General features: G+C 45.3%; 1 protein-coding gene across 1 annotated transcript in view; it reads right to left on the reverse strand.

The window, feature by feature from the left end:
- Positions 1–21,617, reverse strand: part of PITPNM2 (phosphatidylinositol transfer protein, membrane-associated 2) — a 36,655-nt gene that overhangs the window by 10,502 nt on the left and 4,536 nt on the right. The window contains exons 3-11 of the mRNA XM_009581863.1: positions 20,928–20,998; positions 17,381–17,625; positions 16,683–16,872; positions 15,546–15,665; positions 14,954–15,165; positions 9,950–10,125; positions 9,385–9,555; positions 6,557–6,706; positions 1,382–1,546 (exon numbers count right to left, since the gene is read on the reverse strand). Coding sequence (XP_009580158.1) covers positions 1,382–1,546; positions 6,557–6,706; positions 9,385–9,555; positions 9,950–10,125; positions 14,954–15,165; positions 15,546–15,665; positions 16,683–16,872; positions 17,381–17,625; positions 20,928–20,998 — 1,500 coding nt within the window. The remainder of the gene's footprint in view (positions 1–1,381; positions 1,547–6,556; positions 6,707–9,384; positions 9,556–9,949; positions 10,126–14,953; positions 15,166–15,545; positions 15,666–16,682; positions 16,873–17,380; positions 17,626–20,927; positions 20,999–21,617) is intronic.

Here is a 21,617-nt window from a genome sequence, read left to right on the forward strand (position 1 = left end):
GGGAAAGCGAAGAGAGAGAAGATCCTGCCGTCAGCTCGCAGAGGCAGGATCCCTCCGTCGTGTCATGCGGGCCTTCAGGCATCACCCCGGCGTAAACACTTCATAACGAACAACCACTGTCCCCCGCCTCCCCTCCCGGCCGGCCGAGCTCGGCAACTCTCCGTGGGTGTGAAACCAGCACAAAACAAACACCTTCTCCCCCAGGAGCCTTCTTCCAAAGCAGATTAATATTTAGCAAGTGCTTGGCAAGATGTCTTACCAGGACAAATATAAGAACGCGCACGGGGAGTGCGGCGTCAGCTCTCGGATGTGCTTCGGGAAAAAAACCTTGTTTGTCAGAGCACAGGTAGTTTATTTCTGCTGCCGAGTGTCACCTCTAACAGGGCAAGAAGTTACGGCAGCCCCTGACTTTCAGCCACTAACACTTGCCTCGGGGAGTGTTATTAACCTCAGCAATTAATTATGAAGTGAGTTGTTCATAGCCCTGTAGTCTAACACGCCAGGAATGGAGTATCTCTAAATTTTTGCCATCTTCTGGGACAAGAGTTTGGGCTGAAGGGTTTTTTTTGTCATAGGTTTTTGATTTGTTTGGTTTTCAGCTTTTTTCTAAGTTATCAGAGGTCCCTGAGGACACAGACTGTTAATCTCACACTTCAGCCGAAATGAAGAAGGGGCTGAACCATTAACAAAGGCTCTTGTTCTCCACTGTATTAGCTGGGAAGTTATACAGGTCTTGGGAAAAATAACAAAAAATCCCTTTATTCCTCATTCGGCTCTGGGGTATGGGTCATAACTGGCTGACTCTCTGAGCTGCCCTGCAGGCTCCAGAAGAGCTGAATTGCTAGAGCAAAGTAATAAATAACCCAAACCTGATTTTTCTTTTCAGCATTACAGAGGGGCTTACTCATCCCCATTTCTGTGGACCACATTTAAGTGATCTGCAACAAGCCACACACCACATCCTGCATTATCAATCTGGCAGTGCTGATCCCCACCAGTTCTGCACGACTTATCGACGGCAGCACAGAAACATCGCTTTTGGATTAACCCTCACCACGCACAGCAGCCAAATGGTACTCAGAGTTATCAATTGTAATTTTTTTTTTAACAAGTTATCACCAGCACAGTCCAACATGCATAACACAGCGGTGGCCCCTGTATTATAATCAAATATATCATCTGTTCCTCCACGGGATACGACAACACACGGCACTGATTACGACAAAACCGGGATAAGGTGGAATAATTCAAATTTTTCGTTATAAACGGAAAGTATAACCCCAGAGAGACAGACAGAAGCTGCGTGGCTCTGGCCCGGTGTGTGGTGCTGAGAGAGCAGTGCGGCAGCGAGCGATAGTCTCGGAGGGGGTGAAACACTTACTGTTGGCTATGTTGGAAGCAGTGTAACTGTCTGCCATTCCTGAGACCTGGCTGGCAATGCTGATCTCACTGGCTCTCCGGAAGCCCCTGAACTGAGGGGCTGAAATGGGGGTGGACAGGGACGCGCTTTCCATGAAGACGGCACCATGAGACTGAACAACATCTGCTACAAAGTTGAAACAGGGAAATCAAAATATTAGACCAACAGACAGAGGCTGGGCAAGATGAACTCGAGGGGAGGAAGGAGGCAAACAAGGCTGGTAGATGCAAAAACCCTTCAGAACTGATCGGAATGAAAAAAAAACATTTCATTGGAGCTCTGGTTTGAAAAGAAAGCGAACACCACAGCAGGCAAAGAGACATGTGGCTGGAGGAGCAGTCTTTGATTGAGAGAAGCAAAATAAGTAGCTCAAAAAACAAATCAAAAACCCCAAAGAAAAATCCAGGCAGACTTATTCAAGCAGCAATAACAGAAGCATGTGTCATACATACGGATGTGAATATACACAACTTCATATATTCCCATCAAGACAAAATAACCAAGGTAAGGAGAACAACAAAAAACAATCTTAGAAAGGGGATATTTGTTTTCTTGAAACATTCAGACTTAAATGAACATCTCCAAGATAGAAGCATTAATGCAAAAAAAAAAAAAAAAAAATCAAGAAAACATTTTCATGCCTGGCAGGGACTAAATTTGAACTTGTATTTTATTGCTAATGGATACAGCCAACACTCGTTAAACTGAAGTAAGGGCTATTGAAAGAAAGGAGTCTGGTCCTGAGCACTTACATCTCCAATCGGTGTTGGCGGATCGGGGAGCGCTCAGTCTCTGTGAAAACAGAGCTTCTTTTGTACAACATGCAAGACTGGATTTTTAGATCCCAACTTGAGGTTTACCAAGTGTGGCCTAACCCTTTAGTACATAAATACAGAAAAGGAGGATTTAAAGTCATGCTCACATGGACCTTATACATGTATTGGAGGGAAATGGACCTAATATGTTCAGGACTGGCAAACCGAGAGATGCTGAAAGTCACGATAAAATCTCTGCATTTCAGTTTTCTCCCCTCTGTGGATGCTACAAGGCTGAATTAAGTGTCTGTGGAACATCCCAAGATCCTGCACCGCAGAGGGTTCGTAATGCCAATACCAAGTACTTCATAGCAGGCAGCACCGGTATGACACTAACACGCAAAAGCAAAGCTACTTACTATCGTTTTAACATCGCCCATCTCTGCTCTACCTGAGAAGCAGCATCTGAACTTTATTCCCAGGTATCAGACAGGGCACAGGTTTGTGCCCAGCCAGGCAGCAGATGCCACGGGGAACGCAAGTGCATTATTCCCACGCACCAACATCCTCCGCCTACTTCAGCCAGTTTAGATATCCTTGGATTTCATCCCAGTATGCGGCTGACACGGGGCGTTGTTTTGGCAACTGGTTTATTTTAATATCGATCTTTTTTGCTTGGGGCTACTGATTTGCCTCCTCCGATCTCTCAGTTCGCAGCAGCAGTGTCTGTGCCCACACAAATCCTGCTGCAGCGGAGGGAAAGAATGAAGCAGAAAATGTGTAGCTAAGTGTTGGTAAAAGAGTTCTGTTCTCTGCAGGGAAAATCAGGCCACAAGCTGCTCTGTGTAAAAGCTTTGTGGACTGCGAGATCTGAGCCCTAGTGGGAGCCTGACCTGAGGATGAGCTGCACACACTGCCCATGTTATGCCTGAAAGGCCATTACCAGCATCACTTTCTCAGCACTTTCCTCCTCTTTTCACCTTGCCTTTAGCTCCTGGCTGTCAAGGCTGCTACTAGTATCTGCAACCCAGCCAGCCCCACCGGGCCAGCGTGGCTTTCTTACTGCAGAAAGCACCAGCACAAGAGGAGACAATTCAAGCAGAGGCTGTACTCGGAGAACACGAGCCAAGCCAGGAGCTGTGTTCAACCCCAGGTCTCAGGGGTAAAGGCTCTCATTCCCATTGCTGCATGACCTGGGAGAACCCTCTCATCCCTTCCCTGGTTACCCCTTCCTCTCCTTTCCCTTGCTCATGCAGACTGTGAGATCCTTCTGCAATTGCGCCCTTGTGTCACATCAGACGGGTGCCCCAACACAGCTGTTGGACAGATGACGACCATCAGCTTCCCTGAACTTGGTCAGATGCAATGAGAGGTTTGGCTTTGTCTACACTAGGAAAAATGCCAGGTTCAGATTTAACTAACACCTACCAGCGAAGCCTGCACTTCTTCCTCTCCCTTAAATATAAAACATCTGTGGCTTGAATTAGGACGCAGCTGGAAGACACGCTAAAGAGCCTTACAGCAATGCTACACAGGAGAAAAGGCTGGGCCAAATGTGGTGCTGCCTGGGTTGATCATGGCTCCGGCTTCATTAGCGTGTCTTCACTTAGCTCTGCCTGAATTTTATCTCCTTTTTCGAGGGCCCAGAAAGTGGAAAGTGAATAAAGGAAGAAACAGTGGTATTTTGGGCTTGCTTTTTTTAGCCAATCTCGCTTTCCTGGGCCTGACTGGGGATTTTTGAACACAATGAGTTTGAAGCAAAAACCAACCTCACCAGCCCTTCCAACACCATCCTACCTAGTGTCGCCACAGGAGTAATTTTCACTCCTACGAGAGCCTAAACTGTTTTAGCATTACTGAACTGTTCAGCTTAGCATTGTCCATGTTGATGGCAGGAGTCTGCTCTGCAGGGGATAAAGTGCTGCCCGACAGCAGCGCTCGCTCCTATGCTCCAGCCCACTCGGGTTGCTCTCGTGTTTCTCCCTTTTTCCAAGCTACACACCCTGAAAAAGGACAGTTTCTAAGAAAAACAAGGGCCAGGAAAAGGCAGGGCAGGAAGCGTAGACAGAAAACCTGTTTTATGCATCACTGCCCCTTCAGCCAAGCTTCCTCAACCCCAAAGCTGCAGTGACAGCGACTTCCAGATAAAACCCTGGGACCCGACTTGCAGAAAAAAACACCTAACAACATATTTCCTAAACTCTGCGTATTCTTGGCACCGAGTCCTTTGTGCAGCACCGCTCTTGCAATTTTGAAACCAAGCTTTTTTGCGGAGTGGGGTGACCAGGGTGTGACGTCGCAGATGCTGCCACGTCGGCATGGGCTGACCCCAGCACCTGCAACCGCTCCTGCTCTTTAAGGGCCACATCTTCTGCATTGCAGAGGTGGCATCCCCAGCCACAGCTCAGGTCCTGACAATCGCGGGGAGGTTTCTCAGGCAAGCACTTCCAGCCCAGGGTGAAGTCGGGTGGCTGGACCAGGACCAGCAGTAACAAGACTTTCATCAGTATTAGCTGTTCATTTGGGTCACTAGATAAGGACAGGGGTGCCATCGGTTCACTGCTCTGGCTGAAGTGTACTTTGTACCATGTCTGAGGGCAGACTTTGTCAGAAGAAGGAAGCTTCAGGAAGAGGAGACCTGCCTCGAGCAGTGCCCTGAGCACCCTCTCTCCCAGCAAACGACCTGCTGCTGCTCGAACCGCAGCACGCACACGCCGGGCCAGTGCAATGAACTGAGATTTAACTGCACTTCCAGAAGAGGTGACATAAGAAGCAAAATCACCTTTTTTTTTTTTTGCCTACCTATGGATCTTTAATACTCATTTCAGTGCTGTGCCTTTTCATTTATGGACTCGTTTGTCAATGTTCTTACTAATTGTTTCCCTCTAAGTGAACGGCACTGGGCCATCCTCCTAATGTACTGCTGGCACTGTGTTAAGTCCTTAGGGTATCTGAATGGCAGATTTCAGTATGTGCTATTTGCAGGCTGAGCTGTGGCACTGAAGCGGGAAATACTGAAAGCAATCAAAAATATGTAAAGTTCAATAAAAATTAAAAACCAAAAAAAACCAGAAAAGCCAGCCAGCTGCTCAGCACAGGCCAGACCCTGCTTACACTGGAGTCACTGGCCAGCACTGGGCACTCTGCAGTCACTACCCTGAGATCAAGAGCAACATAGATTTCTGTTGTCCGTAAGTTTTTATGATTCTGGAAATTTCCTGCAGTCCAGTGGCTGAACCGGGATTCAGCACTTGCTACAGTCAAGCCAAGCATTGCTTGGCCATGCTGTGCTCTTGACACACAAGGTAAAGAGCAGAGAAGCTTCTAAAAGCTCTGTCCTGACAGCAGGAAATATCAGATGACAGTTAAATGGCATTTCATCAGTGACCTCCAAAGTGATTAATTAATAATACCAGATCCTTTCCCTCTGCTTTGTTACAGAACACCACAGTACAGGCAACATGGCAACTGCATACCTAAAAATCATCTACATCTTCAAAAGACAAAGGGAGAGACTATCTGCAATAGTCAGCAATGTTGCCATCCTGTATGACCACATAATGTATTGGACCGCTCATAAACAGCAAGGGTCAGCTTGTTAAAGACAAGGCAGAACCAAGCTCTCAATGCAAAACACTGAAAAAGGCGTGAGAACAGGCAAGTAAGACACATGGGGAAGAAAAAAATAAAACAAAGTGAAGTCTCATTAAAATCGCAGATGTAGCACCAACCACAACCAGAATAAATGAGGCCATGCAGCATTTATGATGGAAAATAAGGCAAAACAAATGCATCAAACTTCGCTTTTAAGGCAGAAGTTGAGAAATTAATTTTTAAAAGCCAACACGTATAGCCACCTTGGGGTCTGAAAGCCTCAGTCACTGTATTCAGCAGAGCCACAAGGAGTGTCCAACCACGAAATACTCAAACGGACAAAATCTGTTCTGACACAGACATTAATTAGACTTCTGGCCACGGTGCAGCACGGCTGACTGCTGGGGAGACACACACTGCAGACAACCAACCCGTTCCCAGGGGATCCTGCACATGAGCAGGGCCACCCAGGGACTCGTGTCTTGCTGTGCCAAAGCCTCTTTCCAGCAGCATAGCCACCACAAATGGAAAAAAGTAAGTATGTGGCAGCAGTCTCCCCTTCCACCATCAACACCGGAATGGGACAGAGTTTGTAATCCCAGCTCGTTCTTTGCACGGTGGGTCTCCCAGACCAGGTATACCCAAGGATGATCCCAAGGGGTTATTTCATGTGGCACAGCCTGAGACACAGCATGAAGATTTCAACTCCAGGAGGCAACAGTATGATCTCCAAAAAGCACCCCAAGTACCCAACGCCACAGACAATACAAAAGTGTAGATTACACACACTCAGCAAAACCAGCACTTTTATTGGAAACATCTTGCCAATTCAGTACGGGAACGGGGATACTCGTTTCCATGAAGCTGTCCTGGTGCTGGAGAGCACCCAGAGGGCTACTTTCCATGAGGAGGATGGGATTGTTCTGGATTGTCTCAACTAGAAGCAGATGGGAAAAAAAAAAAACAAAACAGAAGGACAAAGAACAACAGACATGCGGCCACAAAGTGTTAACATACAAACAGTTACAACTGAGCACTTCAACTATGAGTCTTCAATGAAAGGACAACCTTCAAATAGAGTAAAAGAAACAAAACATGGGTGACTTTCCAAATAGACTTACATCAGAGAGATTAACTACCAGTAGCTACCAGTTAGATTAGAGATTAACTGGTAGTACAACAACGGCATTTCAACAAGAAAAGAAAAGGGAGTCCTCTAAACCAGCTTCTCCAATGAGTCAAATCCATAAATACCCAGCAGATCCAGAGAAATCTTTTTACTATGTGGGAAAAAAGTACACTCTAAGGAGAGATTTACTTGAATCAGACTCACAGCCTACACAGTGCAAAGCACAAGAGTAAGCAAGATGTGAATTTCATTTCATTCTGCAAGTTGGTTGTAATGAAACAGGGACCCAACATTTAATACAGATGGGAAAACGAGGGGGAAAAAAAAGTCTAAGAGGCTTTCTGAATCATGGACTTTAAACAAGCTAGCTATTTGCACAAGGAAATATGCACAAGCAGTGTTACAGAAAGTTTTGTACATAACTGATTATAATTGAGCACCTGAATTTTACGTGATCATCAAATCATATAGCTTAATTATAGCAGCAATTAACTTTTCTGGAGCGCCCTACAGTGAACACTAACTTCAGTAGCAGCTTTGCAGATCATGGTTAAAACAGTCCTTCTGGGTAATGTGTAAATCACAAACTAACAGAAAGGAATAGCCTGTTACTTTATGATAAGCAAATTAAAAGGCTTTGTCTTACACAAGAAGAGAATTCAAAGCTGCTTTTTTGTCACTTTTATTCATCACAGCAGAGCAGCATCTCTTAAAATAACAAGGCTCAAACCCAGAGAGGGTTTTGAAATCACTCTACCCTTCTCATAGTTGAGCTAATTGCTGTTTAACTCTTCTCCACTGCATCACAAGTGTCTGTCTAAATACAGCCAACCCAAAGGTCTAGGGAGGCACAGCAAGCTAAAAAGGTCCCTGCTGTTGTACAGAACGGTAACCAGAATGCAAGTTGCTCAGTGTCAACGGGGCTTTTACCTCTGGCTTCAGTGAGAATAGGGAATTTGAAATGTATTTAAGAGGAAGAAGGTAAGACGTTCAGGATTTTTTTTTTTTTTTTAAGAAGCCACTTGCAGCTGATACCTAGAATACACCCAAAAATCAAATTGCTTTTCAAGTTGCTATAGATTCCCCAAGCTGTTGTAACTGGACTGGGTACAAATGTAATTGTGGGTGGATCCATTTTTAAAAAGTATTGCAGCAAAATCTTTGCTAAATTTGACAAGTGAGTGGGACCTACAGAAAGTATTTTATTCACTTTATTAAACATGGGTCTTAGTTTATGCCCATTTAACAAATCAGACCTCCAGATTCAGCAATTACAACAGAATCTTTAAAGATACTGATACATAGGAGACCACTGCTTTGCATTTTCAATTTAAAAGTGATGCAGAGTATCACCGGAATTATTCAGCTATAGATATATATTTCTCTTCATTTCGTCCTTCATGATTCAAATATTTATCAAACGGAAAGCTACCAGAGCTTTAGGAAAAAAACAACAACCAAATCCCAATCTTTCTAGCTGGTGGCTTTGATATTCTACTCTGGTTTGCCAGCGTGATTTCTTGTGTGCTGTAAGTCTAGTTTTATAGTAGCGACTCTCAGTTGCAATGTTGGCTTTAAGTAGCCATTGACAACAACCTCTACAAGGGAAAAATTATGGTGCAATTTTTCTTCCTGCCCCAAAGCCCTGACCCTGGAGGGAACCAGAGCTTTAGGTGAAGCAGAAAGGTCAAATTTAGTTCTGCACAGTGGTGAGCTTCCCCAAGAGCTCCTTGCAATGAGAGCCTGCACTGAAATGGCAACAGACCATGAGAGTCTAGGCACAGAAGTGAGGTGAAGATGGTAGGAAATATAATTTATTTTATTAGATCAACTGCAAGAGCACTGATGTAATGGGAGCTGAGGCAGGGCACGGGCAGGACACAGTTGTTTCAAATGCAACCCGGTAAGACAAAAGGGCATGCACACAGCCATTTTAGACTTTGTTACTGCTGCAATTGGGGTAGAGCAAGTGAAGAGGCCACTGATGGCAGAGGACTCCTAGGTATCCTAGGAACACAAAGTGTCTCACTGGCAAGGTGGCAAGGGCAAGGCACTGTCACCAGCCCACCGATCTGCAGTAGCCTGTCCCATGAAAAAGCACAGTTTGCAACCAAGTAAATCATCTCGTTATCTCACTGTTGACTCTGCTCCTTCCAGTCTTTACTGGCCCTCCAAGCATCAAAGTCCTAAACTCAGCCAAGTTAATCATGTTTCATTCAGTCCTAACCACAAGCACCGGCTTGGGTGTAAGTCAGGGACCCTCACAGAGAGGTCACCACATCATGACTCTCAGAAGCTGATGGCCTTTGTGTGACAAGTGAAGGGCATATGGGTCACAAGGCACTGATTTTGTTGGAAGAAAACTACTTTTCTGGTACATCAGGAATAAAGCTAACATCATAGGGCCTATTCTCCTTCTTGTCATTCCCAATTGCTTTGATAATTTCATGTAAAGTGACAGCTAATACGGATCCAAAGTGACTTACCCAGAACAGCAGAATTGCCATCACCCAGTGGGAACCTCTGGTAACGGGGAATATTAAAGGGGGGCAAAAGGTAGAACTTCCTCTCCAGAAGAGGCTCGAGGCGTGAAGCAGATGGGTCTGCAGGGTGGAACAGGTTATAGACCTGCTGACAAGCTGGTCTGAGCTGAAAGACTAAAAAGATGAAGAAAAAAAACCTTCAAGTATCAAAAGGTTATTTTTAGAATATTGTAAATATTTGTCTGTAAAAAGGGCAACTGTTGTTAAAAACAAGTGCTAAGGATTTACCATCTCCCTCATCCTCCATTTTAGCCAACTGAAACAATTTATTACAATATTTATAGACTCAAGAATTGCCCAGTATTTCTAATGTTCGGAAGTACATTGCAAATAAATTGTATAATCAGTACTGGCTAGAGCACAAAGTGATCTGCTTCATTATGGTGCAATAAATATTATATATAAATGTTTGGCTTTTACCAGTCTGTCTCATCAAATTATTGGATTTGTAGCAGGAGGTGCTTACACCATCTACTAAGTAAGCTCAGCAGTTTACATCAGGACTTACTGTCAAGAGCGGGAATGACAGTTTTTCGCAGTGCAAGAACCAGACCCAAGGGAGAGCCAAAGAGGAAGAAGTCAGTGATCTCAAATTCAAACTTTCCAATATTTCCTCCATCCAACATAGTAGAGCTACTAGATCGCCTGGATCCTGGGTCATTTCTCAGCACACTAGAATGTAAACTGGGACAAGAACAGAAGTTAAAGTCAAAATTTTATTCACGCTGTTTTTTCATAATTGAAGGCCAGATAAGTGATTGACAGGGAATAGAATTTCTATCTCTTTAGTGAAGGAACTGTGCCAATCAACCCACCATGCCTCAGTACTACAGTTTTACTAGCCAGTAAAACGTCCCCCCAAACAATTACCCCATTTCACTGGCATAATTTAGACCGTACAAATCCAAGCTTCAAGTGGGTTCATTTACACACTCCTATCTCCTCAAAATGTTTTTTCTTTGAGGAGTCAAAGTCTTGGCTGCTGCTAGCAGAATAATCATTTGCAAGATAAAATAACCAGCAAGCCGAAATTACTAGAGTAGCAGGGAAAAAAGGAGGTTTACAGTGATTCACTCCATTACACACATTACTGCTACACTTTCTAGTTGTCAACATTTGAGTTCCTTCCATCACCTTATTCTCAAATGTTACGGAAAGCTGTGCTTACCCATTTCTTCCTCGTGGAAGTAGTTGGACAAATGTTACAGGATTGGAAAGGAAAAAGAAAAAGAAAATGGGAGAGGAGAGAGAAGAAGAAAGATCAAAATCTGCAAAAGGGTTTCTAATATCCTTGTGCACCAAGTTTGCACCACAGCTTCCATGCATGTGTATGGCATTCACTGGGAATGGGAATTTGGGGTAATTAACTCAGTGGCCATATGGTAAATTGTATTTATCGTGCACTCAGGACTCGCCCACTTCTCTTCCGCCCATGAGGCCACATCTGTGAAGTTATTACCAAACTACTTCTCAACCCCAGCCCAACAACTCCAGGTAACTGTACTTGAAAAGAATAATGATATAAAACATGTCTAACTTTCCCCCCTCTTTTTCAGGCGTCCAATCTCTTTGTAAAACTGAACCTGTGTGCAGTGCAGGCTGGGCAATACACAGGTTTAACACAGAGATTTAAATTCACGTATCGCTTAGACACTGAGGAATAAGAAGCAGGAAATCTTAGATGAAAATCCCAGGAATTCACCCCCATGTTAGGAAGCAGTACTTCTTTGCTGTCTAGATCTGGGATTAGACAGCGAAATAACAGATGGGTAACACTAATAACCTGGTTCACAAAGGGTTTCTGAGGTTCTTCTGTTACCACCCAAAAGCAATAAGCTGCAATTTCTTCTGCTCTCCAGGTTCTACAGATTCAGATGGCAGCCTTGCCGGGTTATCGTCGTTATAATTAGAAGCAAAGAGTTGAAGGCAGAGTACCAGCAGTGACTTAACAGGGTGTTTGCAAACACTTTAAAAAGCATCTGAACAGGTTCTATAAAATGTGTAGGATAAATGGATACTACAACAGTCAGGTTGGATAAAAGGTTTACTGGCCTGGAGTCAGGGATCATGCAAATGCAACAGTCTCTTGCCAGCTCTGTGGCCCCAAGTCAAAGTCCCAGGTGGTCACCAGCACTTGCCGTGTCTCCGTATGCAATAGCACTCGCTCATCAAGGCCACTTCCGAACGCAGCGTGCTGGCTGCCCAGCTGGGCAGCGATGTCCCAGCGCTGCTGCGCTCATGGAAATAGGGTGCTCACTCCCCACCATCTGTAGCACCGGAGCCATTGCTCACGCATACTCCTCCACTGAATGACAGCCATTCAATAAATGAGCAGCTGCAAATACTCACAGATTTGGGAAGAAAAATGGGTTTCACTCGGACTTTGTCTTCCTGCTTTGGCAAATAACGCGTCATCCCAGAGGCAGCACCTCTGCTGCCCACCACTCCCAAAGGATGCTAAAAAACCTTCTTCTCGTGCTGCACTGTCACGTGTTCTCCAAAGGTGCAGGCATGCTCACACACAGTACTATTCTCCTGGTTACCAACCGCAGGGAAATAACAAGCTTACTTATACCAGACATACATATCATGGAAAGTCAAAACAGTGATGTCAAAAATGAGAGGAACAGGAGGTTACAGCAGCGACAGCTAAAATGAGCATGTTCCCATTTTTGTGATGTGAACAAGCTTCCCTGAGATCACACTGCCAAGACGCACAATGCTGAAACACATCTAAAAACAAGCCACCTTCAGTGAAGCTACAATTACTTCAGCTGACAAGACTGCAATGCATTAAGTTTGCTGTGTGTAAGGAATACAAAGTTATTTAGAACCTGTTCAGTTTTGCCGAAGAAAGGGCGCCAGCAATGTGATTCAAACAAAGGCACAAAAGGAAAGGCTATCCTGATGGCAGGCGTGTTATAGCAGGACGGGTGCACGGGGTTTTGTGTGTATTCTATCCACCTTCCCACGGCATCTCTTTGTGGGGAATGGAAGAGAATGAGAGCACTCATACCGCTAAGCAATTTGAACAGCTTCTCTCCTTTTACTGGGAACTTTACAGTCTTTTTAGCAATCAAAAGAAATGACAGCCAAGGGGAACTCTGAATCTGTCATGCTCCAAGCAACCTACTGTGCCCTGTTCTCTCTTTAAAAAGCAGCAGATGTACTGTGTGCATTAATTAAACAAGAGCTTATGGATTTCAGAAGCAAATCAACTCATTTACAATAATACAAGTACAGCACAGCCAGAAATAATGTAGTTGTGCAGAAGGACTGAATTTAAAAATAAATGTGTGATTGTAATCTCCAGATGCTGCTCTGGCTTGCTGGGCATTATCCCAGACAAGCGGGTAGGTCTGACACATGAATAAAAATGAGTGTCTTTGGCACAAGCTGAAATCTGCAATAGGCTCGGACAGAAAGGCCCCCGTATGCCAGGTTGCCCGTCTGCTGAGCCCGTTACGAAAACTTGGCTCTGTTCTGCCAATCTCCTGCACGAAGCCGCGTCACATCAGGGCTTGGTTTTTGCAAGGGAAAATCATTATTTAGTGACAGAAAGGCCGAAGGGGCATTCTGCTGATGACTGTGCGGCTCAGTAATGACGGCTGTAAGCACAAGGTCCAGGGGTGCGACGCCCTGCCGTCACGCAGGAGGGGAAGAGGTGAATCACTGCACCTGAGCCTTCCCTGCGGCAGGGAGCGGAGGGAGAGAGATGCGGAGAGAGCTCGTACAGCAGCTTCACATTGCTCCTTTCCCTGAGTGAATCTTGCTCGTGAGCTGTGGGAAGAGACTCATTTTTGACCCAAGGTCTAAAGTAGATTTAAAAAAATACAAAACCCTAAAAGAAGTAGAGATGCAGCAATCCATCGGCACACCGAACACTGACAGCCCTTGCCAGGGACCCCCAAGTGCTTCATGTTGGGAGCGGGCACAATGCTTAGGAGATGGAGCAGGAAGCACCAGGACAAAGCTATTTGAAATGACAAACTGTGCAATCCCTTATCCACATCAGGCCCAGGGCTTATTCTAAACTAGATGTAAAAGTGCAGCAAGACGCCAGCCCACTTTCCTTAGCTCAGTCCATGCCCCTGAGGTCAAGAACAAGGAGGAGAACGAGCACATTTTTGCACAACTCGTATTTTCTCCTGTAATACAGGAGGCTGTTTGATAAGGTACGAACAAGAGACTGATTGCCTTTTATTAACCTGCTGGAAATAGCCGAGAAGCTTATTGTGGTTTTTGTAAATGCAGCTGTCTTTCTGAATATAGCATCTCTGTGCACCAACGACGTTCACTTTGATACTTTCTCTCTCCTATGAATCTTTTACAGAAGGGCCTCTGACATGGCAGGACAACACCAGTCCCGGTGCTGGAGCAACAATTGCAAGTAGTGAAGGAGGGGCAGAAGTGCAGGACAAGCCTTCAGCTCGGCACACGGCAAAAGCCTGGGGCGCAGCTGCAATGCAGATAATGGTGTTTGCTGGGGGGGGACATTGCTCCCCAGTACCTGGGACATGGGGGAAGAGGGATCAAAAGGATGTTGCAGTTCCTCTGGGCATGCAGGAGGAAAAGGTCTGGGCTGTCCAATTCCACAGGCTGAAGAACATGATTCAGACAGAAAAAGCCTCCGGGCTTACAGGAGTAATCCCTGAACAGTCAGCGGCAATGGAAAGACCGCTATGAAAATTTCATCGGTTATGTTAACAGATACCTTTCTGAAAGTCCATTTGAAGCAGCTTAGGAATGTGATACTGAGGGCTTCGATAGTGAGTAAGAAATTTGAAACACGATCTTGGTGCAACAGAGCAGCCCTGGCAAGGGACAGAATACAATCCCCTGTCCTTGCTCCGTACAGGAGGCTCAGGTTGCTTTGCCAAATAGTCACAGAGACAGAACAATCCTCGCGTGTAGTTGAAGGTTGCTCCATGAACCAGCCAACCAGCTAGGTTCAGGATGTCTCATCCAGAGCATCCTGCCACCATGACAGCAGAAACCTGCTCCTGTGACAGGAAAGGGCACCACAATTCAATCTCACACCTGAACCAGGCCAAAATTAAAGGATACTTGGCTCACGCCCACCTTTCCCAAGAACAGGCCAGCCAACTCAAAATCAGCTTTCAGAGATGCTTTGAAATTAATACAACACTGGATTCCCAGTTCTGCTTCACTTGTCTTCCCTCGCACGATTTCTACATTTGCTTTACGACCTCCATCCCGCACTTGCAGCATAGCAAAAAAGCAGTTACCCGACGGCCTTGGCTGTCAAACGACAGGATGAAGGGCTTCTTGCCATTGTAGTACAGATGCAGTAGAGCAGCTGGATTCTCTCACGGCCACTCAGCAAGAGAGCCGTTCATTTTTTTTGCATATACAACACACTGAAATCTATACCCCTCTAATCTTTCCTCCACCTTGCTTATCACAGGATGACAAAGCAACATTCGGGTTTCACAGATGCACCAATCTCAGCTCCAGAATATCGCTGGTTCTGTTCCTTCAAAAATCTTACCTTGAAAGAAAGGCTTGATGCTGCTTTATGGTATCCAGTTCATAAGTTGATGAATCACTCCTTTTTCGTGGCAGCTGCTTCTTTGGATCTTCTCCGTTGCTACGGGGAATATCAATGTTGCTCCTGCTGAGGTGTCTGCTGGCTTCCAGATTAGAGCCACTGGAACAATAGCTGTTGTTCACCGTCATTCCAGGAGACAGGAGGTCGGTATCCTGGGATTTGAAATACACGGATTTACCACTCTGACAGCTGAATCAGGAATACACCCACATTATATCCTTCTCCTTCTATCCTCCCTTCCCCATCTGCCCTAAGATCCAGTTGAGGGCAATACAGTACTTCAGACCAAAGCACTTCCTAAGGGTGTGGGTGAAGCAGGTGTGGGTGATGCTTCACACCAGAGGGTGAAACAACCCTGTTCAGAGCAAACGCACCCAAATTGAGACACACATGCACCTTAAGACATATGTTTGCCATTGATAAGGAAGAGAGTTTTTGTTGTTTCATGAAAAGATCCTTACTAAAAACAGGGGCCATGGAGGTGCTGTGGCCAGCAGACCTATTCCCAGCAGACACTGGGAGCCAGCATTACCTGGACACTCACAACGCTTCCTCGCCGACTGCTGTTCTGGCTCTCAGACACAGTCTGATTGCTGTAGCATAAGGCATCAAATCCCAGAATTCCTCCAACACAGTCCCCTACCAAGCAGACCTGAAAAAGGCAACAGAAGCAGGGGAGGAGGAAAAAAAAAAAAAGCCCCTTGACTTCAGTTCAGAAATGACAGTTAAAAAGAGTGCTGGATTACACCTAGGAAAGCTGCAGTAAACAGGATGCCCAGTTCTTTCATCAGTAAAACTATTTGGTCAATTAACATCCACTCATACCCTGCAGACTCTCGTTATCTAACACAGCTAATGTGTTCTGGCTGTCCCCACCAGCCGACCAGAGCGAAGTGAAAGCAACACAGAGCACTGACTACGGCGCTAACTCAGAAAACTAAGCTTGATTCCCTCCTTGCCAGCTGCCTGTGCTACTTCAGGCAAGCTTCCCTGCGCTTCTGCCCCCAGTTTGTACCCTGTGGAGATAACGCTGTCCTGCCTCCGAGGGTATTGAGCAGATAGGCACAATAAAGCACTGAGACCCCTGGTAGGAGAGGGCTGTCTGGGTCCCTGGGCACAGCACTGGCTGGGAAGAAGCTCAGGGTGGATAAATCACACTACAGCAGTGCAATGTGACAGCTAGCCCAATAGCTCAAACCTCGCGGGGCTCGAGAGTCACTTGGCTGGCAGGGATGTGAGGCTCAGTCATGGTCTTTTATGGGGTGCAGCAGCTGCACAGTCTCAAAAAAGAAACCCACTTCTGTGACAACTCCAGTGCGAGCTGCTGAAGGTCCTTTAAAGATGGGAATGCTTAAACAGCCTTGGTTTGCAATGGGATCAGAGATCATGTTTATTAACAAAGGTAGCATTCCTGATTTGGAAACATGTGTCATGCTGAAAATTGATTAACTTCACAGCTTTGTAGCTTCATTTCTGCACACAAGTTCAGACTTTGCTTTGAATCCCAAAGGCTCAAGACAGAGCATAAGCAATAATCTCTCTCTCTCAGAAAGAAATGGAATCACAACACTTTCTTATTGCAGCTCAACACTGTCATGTTTCCATCCCTCCTGAGAGATTAATGGAAAAGAGAGCTTCAGATTGTTCTTCCTTTCAGCCGTTGGCTCACCTGGCCGTTGAACGACATGCCCTCCTGGGATCTGATGAACTCGCTGTAGGCCTGGTTGGCTCTGACGATGACTGTGGCTACCGCTTCTTGGTACTGCGGGGATGATGTTGCTAGCAGAGGGAGCGCAGCAAGGGGAATGTGATCCTGGCTGTTGGACAGGCAGCCTTCATCATAACTGTATGGGCTGAGGCTGGATAGAGCAAGAGACATTGGAAATATTCAGCCTAACATACAGAGTGGGGAAAACCACTTGCAGACAGTTCAGTCAGTATTGCAGTTCATTAAAAAAAAGCTTCAAGATAGAAAGGCCATTTATTCCACTGTGAATGGGTGAGAGCTTAATAAATCTTTCCCTCCCATCAAACGTAAATCTTCAAGGACAACATACTTACATTGACAGAACAACCCTCAGACAAGGAATTAAAGCCTTAGTATTTATTGGATTAATTAGAATAAATCAATCTCAGAACTCTTGCTGCATGATTACTGTATTCACTGCAGCTAAGTATGAAATCAAGATTGAATGCCTCGCTAGTATATTAATAAGTGCATTCTCAAAGCATGGTCAGAGCTTTCAATACTACATGCAGAACATTTCAGGGAAGCAAATAAAAAAACCCCAAAAACCGAGAGTGAAATTTTGTACGTGTGTCTCCGTATAAAAAGTGTGTCTCCGTGACAAAGTAGCATCAACTTACCTGGACACCAGCGAAAATGCTTCAGAGCAGATGGCTGGGCAAGGGACTAGCCTGATGGCAATGTGTCCAAGAGCAGCTGGGTAATGTACCCTCATCACTGTGTCAAACACTGTCGCGATGGTGTTGACATCCCCTTGCTTAGAGCTCTGGTCACCACTTCCTGAGTCCAGGATGTTCCCTCCATGGAGTACCAAGAGGAGGACATGGATTTTACTTGGCTGCATTAATGGCTGCACTGATTCATCCTAGGTGGGAATGAAAGAGAGCACAGTAGAAAGGCTTATTTTGCAAAGAGGTTTTATTTGGTCCAAGTGCATTTTATGCAAATTTTATCACCTTTTCTTCCCCAAGCTCACACATGGTGCGTACAATAAACGCACCATCCACATCAAGTCCAGTCAGGGATGAGGCAAACAACAACCTGCGAAGCACGGTATTTCCAGCAGAAACAGTATTAGCCATGATACAAGGCCTTGGCAACCCCCATCTAGAAGGCTGAGTTCAGTTTGGGCCATCCACACACAAAGATAATTGCCACATGAGAAGGACCACAGAAGGACAAGAAGCGTGGAGACTTTCTGAGCAGAGACTGAAAGAGTTCAGCTTGATTTGCTTCGCAAAGCTACCCGAGAATGAAATGCCTGCTCTCAAACACAGTGGAGATGAGTAAAGAAATCTAGGGAGGGAAGAGAGGCACTTAAAGCTTGCAGGCGCAAGCACAAGAGTCTAAACTGATCCTGAGTAAGTGTAGACTGAGAATCAGGTTTCTAAACACAGGAGATGTGAGGTTTTAGAATAACTTCTGCAGGTTTGTGGGTAAGAAACTAAACTGTCTTCAAGAAGGAATGTGCTTCATTTATGGAAAAGGGCATTAGATACACCTGGATAAAACAGCTGAGAACCTGACTACTCCTTCCAGGTCTCTTACCCTATACATGCGCATGCACAAATGCACACACACAGCCTCAGCGTAACTGACTGTCAAGAAGGAATTCCTTCAAGAAGGAATGCTGAAAGTAAAAAAAAAATTGCGTAAAATTGTAATCAGGTAAAACACGGCAGCAGTAAAGACATTACTTGTGTGCGTTAGAGTGGAAAAATAAAGAAATAAAAGATGGGTGTTGCTTTCTGTTGGGGTGCTGAGCTCAGCTGCAGCAGTTGACAGTAAAACACAGTCAGCAAAATTAACAAACGAGGTCAAACATGTCAGCAAGTGGCACGTTACGGGGGAAAGAAGCTGTAGGAAGACATCAGTCATTGTATCTGTTTGCCTAAGACAGAAGTTATAAATAAGACTTCAGATTTGCTTATACTCTTGCAGAAGAGGAACTGAAAAAAAACTTCAAGACCCCGTGACCCAAGGACTGGCCAATATCTGGCTGGGAGATCGCTGCATGATCACAGAAAAGGTTTTTATTTTGGCTGTCCAGGTCTTTTGCTTATTATGTTGGATCAATTCCTTGCCTCAACAGACAGGCTGTAGTTTGGGCAAAGGAGGGAATTGTATCTGAACTCCAGAGTGGGTTATCATTAAGGGCCCTGCTAGAAGAGCTGTAAGCCCAATCCTGATGCCCCAGGAGCAGGTACAGGAGCATCCATTTGTACTGGTTGCATATTATAACACAACAGAGCAGTAACTATTTTTAATATCTATTCACTACCAGGGCTTTCAGTGTTTACGGCTCCCATACAGACTCAAATCCCCCACCCCAACGCCTTTGAGATATGTGAAAGCAGGCACTGATCTTTCCCCCTGTGCCTTATCCCTTGTGCTAGCAGAGACAATATTTGATAACATCCTGGGCAACTCCCTGTGGAGGCAGAGAAATAGCCATTGGGAGGGGGTGTGGAAGGCGGGGAGGGCAGCAGTATTTTCCATTTGGCAAATTCTTCTCATTTTAGCATCTTTAGTCACCTGTTGTCCTTTGAGCAGTGACTGAGTCCCTGACAAACCTGCTGGTGGGAGGAAAGCATGCCCAGGCACACATTAGCAACCTAACAACTAGCTTACATTTTTACCAGAGAATGTTAAAGCATATCTTAATACACAGCCCACCAGAAGTATTAAAATTCACATCCAAGTCTGTAATAAAGATTTTCCAGACCTCCTGCATAAGAATGGCCTTTAATTATTTAGTACCATTACACTGTATTAATGCCTGCTCTTTAAACCTTCTCTGATTCCAGTTTCCAGTGCCTGCAAAGTGAACTTTTGCCTGGCTGGAGGCATGGGAGGAGCGCTCTCAGCATCTCAGCACCGCTTTTGCTTTCAGACAAATGTTTTAAGTGCTCATTTGGAGAACAACGTGAGTCACCAAGCTCAGGTCATCCAGAAGTTTATCAGCAGTCATTTGGAGGCACCTTTCCCTTTCAGTTCATTAACCTTTGCTCTTGAAGGAAGTGGGGGACATGCAAGCAACTGCTGATTAGTTTAGGGAGGTGAGGTGGCTCTTCAGAACTTTCTTGTAAGATCTAGGGAGTCTTAAGACACCTGATTCCTGAACCACCTTTTGGTGATGGAGGCTCTTAACCTGAAAATCACAATTTCATACTATTTTAATAGACTGTTTGTGAACAACTACAAATAACTGTCTTTTTCATCTCACTTTGAAGTCTGTTCTTTTTCTAAAATGAAGGCAGAAACGGGAGGGGGTTGAGTTTGTACAGCCCTCTGAAAAAGACAACAAGTTCTCCACACTATCTTGAGCTCTAAGAGAAATCTTAGTGACTTGCTTATCTTGAGGTGGCTGGAGCCGTTCCCATCCCCAGCTACCCACTCTCCCCATGCCCCCTGAGCTCTCAGTCTATTATGAAAAAGCCAAACCACCGTGAACTTCCAGCCTGGCACACAGAGTAGTACCAAAACCACGCTCATGGTCTTTGATAGACCACAACATAACTTAGGCACTCTGCAAGCAGCTACATCATCTCTGCAGCACAGACAGGCAGATGCTTTAAGGGCAGGATGAGTACAGCCACTCAAGATGCACTGTCTCACTGGGACACTGAATTGCAAAAGCCTGTATATGCAAGTCTAGAAAGCCGAGGTGGGTGGGTGTGTTATTTTTTATTTATTATTTTATCCAGAGCGCTGGTATAGGCTATGTTATAACTGGTTTCCAACAAGACCCTGAGCAGCTCCAAAGAGTGGGCTACAGCCGAGCTATGCCACTTGGACCTGCACCTTGGTGCTGCAGTAACCGAGGTGTCTCCCACTCCCACATCCACGCTAGCTCATTCGGCATTAGCAGGATAGCTCTACCCGGCAGTGCCTCAGGCTGCAGTTATCCCCACAGGATTAGTGTTTTTTTCCAGCTGGATACCTGACACTGTCTGCAAACTACAGAGCATTTTCCATATGATGTTCAAAAGACGGTGAAATAATCCCTTAAACCTAGCCACGAAGTACACAGCATGCTGGTGTGGTTCCAAATGACACACAAAGACAATACACCGCTCGCAGTGAAGGGAGCCGTTTACCCCATTTACTCCACACAGACACGTTCCAGCAACAAAGGATCTCGTTACAAGAAACCAAAGCACTTACTTCAATGATGCTGAGCCTCTCCACGCTGGAGCCAACGTGGTACTCTGCTGATGTCTCGTGATACAAGTCACCTGGAAGCACAGAGGTTTAAAACATCAGCACTGCAAGATGCTATTTGGCAAAGACACCCTTCCATAAAGACACTGTTTGTGCCAATGCCTCTCAGCCTCTTTTGCCTCACATCTCCTTAATTATTTCATCAAATTGCCCTCTGCCTCCCTCCCGCCTCCTTCCACCTGAGAAGCCTGGGCAATGCTGGGTCACTTATTTTCCAGCATAATGGTAAGCGCTGAGGACATTAGTGAGCTCTTCTCTCGTTACAGTGATCCAGTATCATTGCTTTATTCAGGATGGCAACAATGGGAAATCCCTGCACGATTGTCAGAAACGATTGGTTTGTGGGAAAATAAAAGGAATTGCTTGAACTACGCTGGGGGAGCAGAGATCTGATACATTCATACGTCTGTGCCTACACAGACTGACTTTGTACATATATCATCTTCCACCACGCTGCTACATGAATCGATCTGGCTGAGGAGCTAGCTTCCTTTCAAAACTTCATAATGATGAGCAGAAAATAAAACCGAGGCAGATACAGACAAGAACAAAGGATGGAGCAAGAGGAAAGAAGAGTCAGGAGAAATTCAAGTCATTCAAGACGGAGCTAGAATATTTCATCATTATACGAGA

This window comes from Fulmarus glacialis, unplaced genomic scaffold (genome assembly GCF_000690835.1).
Source record: "Fulmarus glacialis isolate BGI_N327 unplaced genomic scaffold, ASM69083v1 scaffold3707, whole genome shotgun sequence".
Classification (NCBI taxonomy): domain Eukaryota; kingdom Metazoa; phylum Chordata; class Aves; order Procellariiformes; family Procellariidae; genus Fulmarus; species Fulmarus glacialis.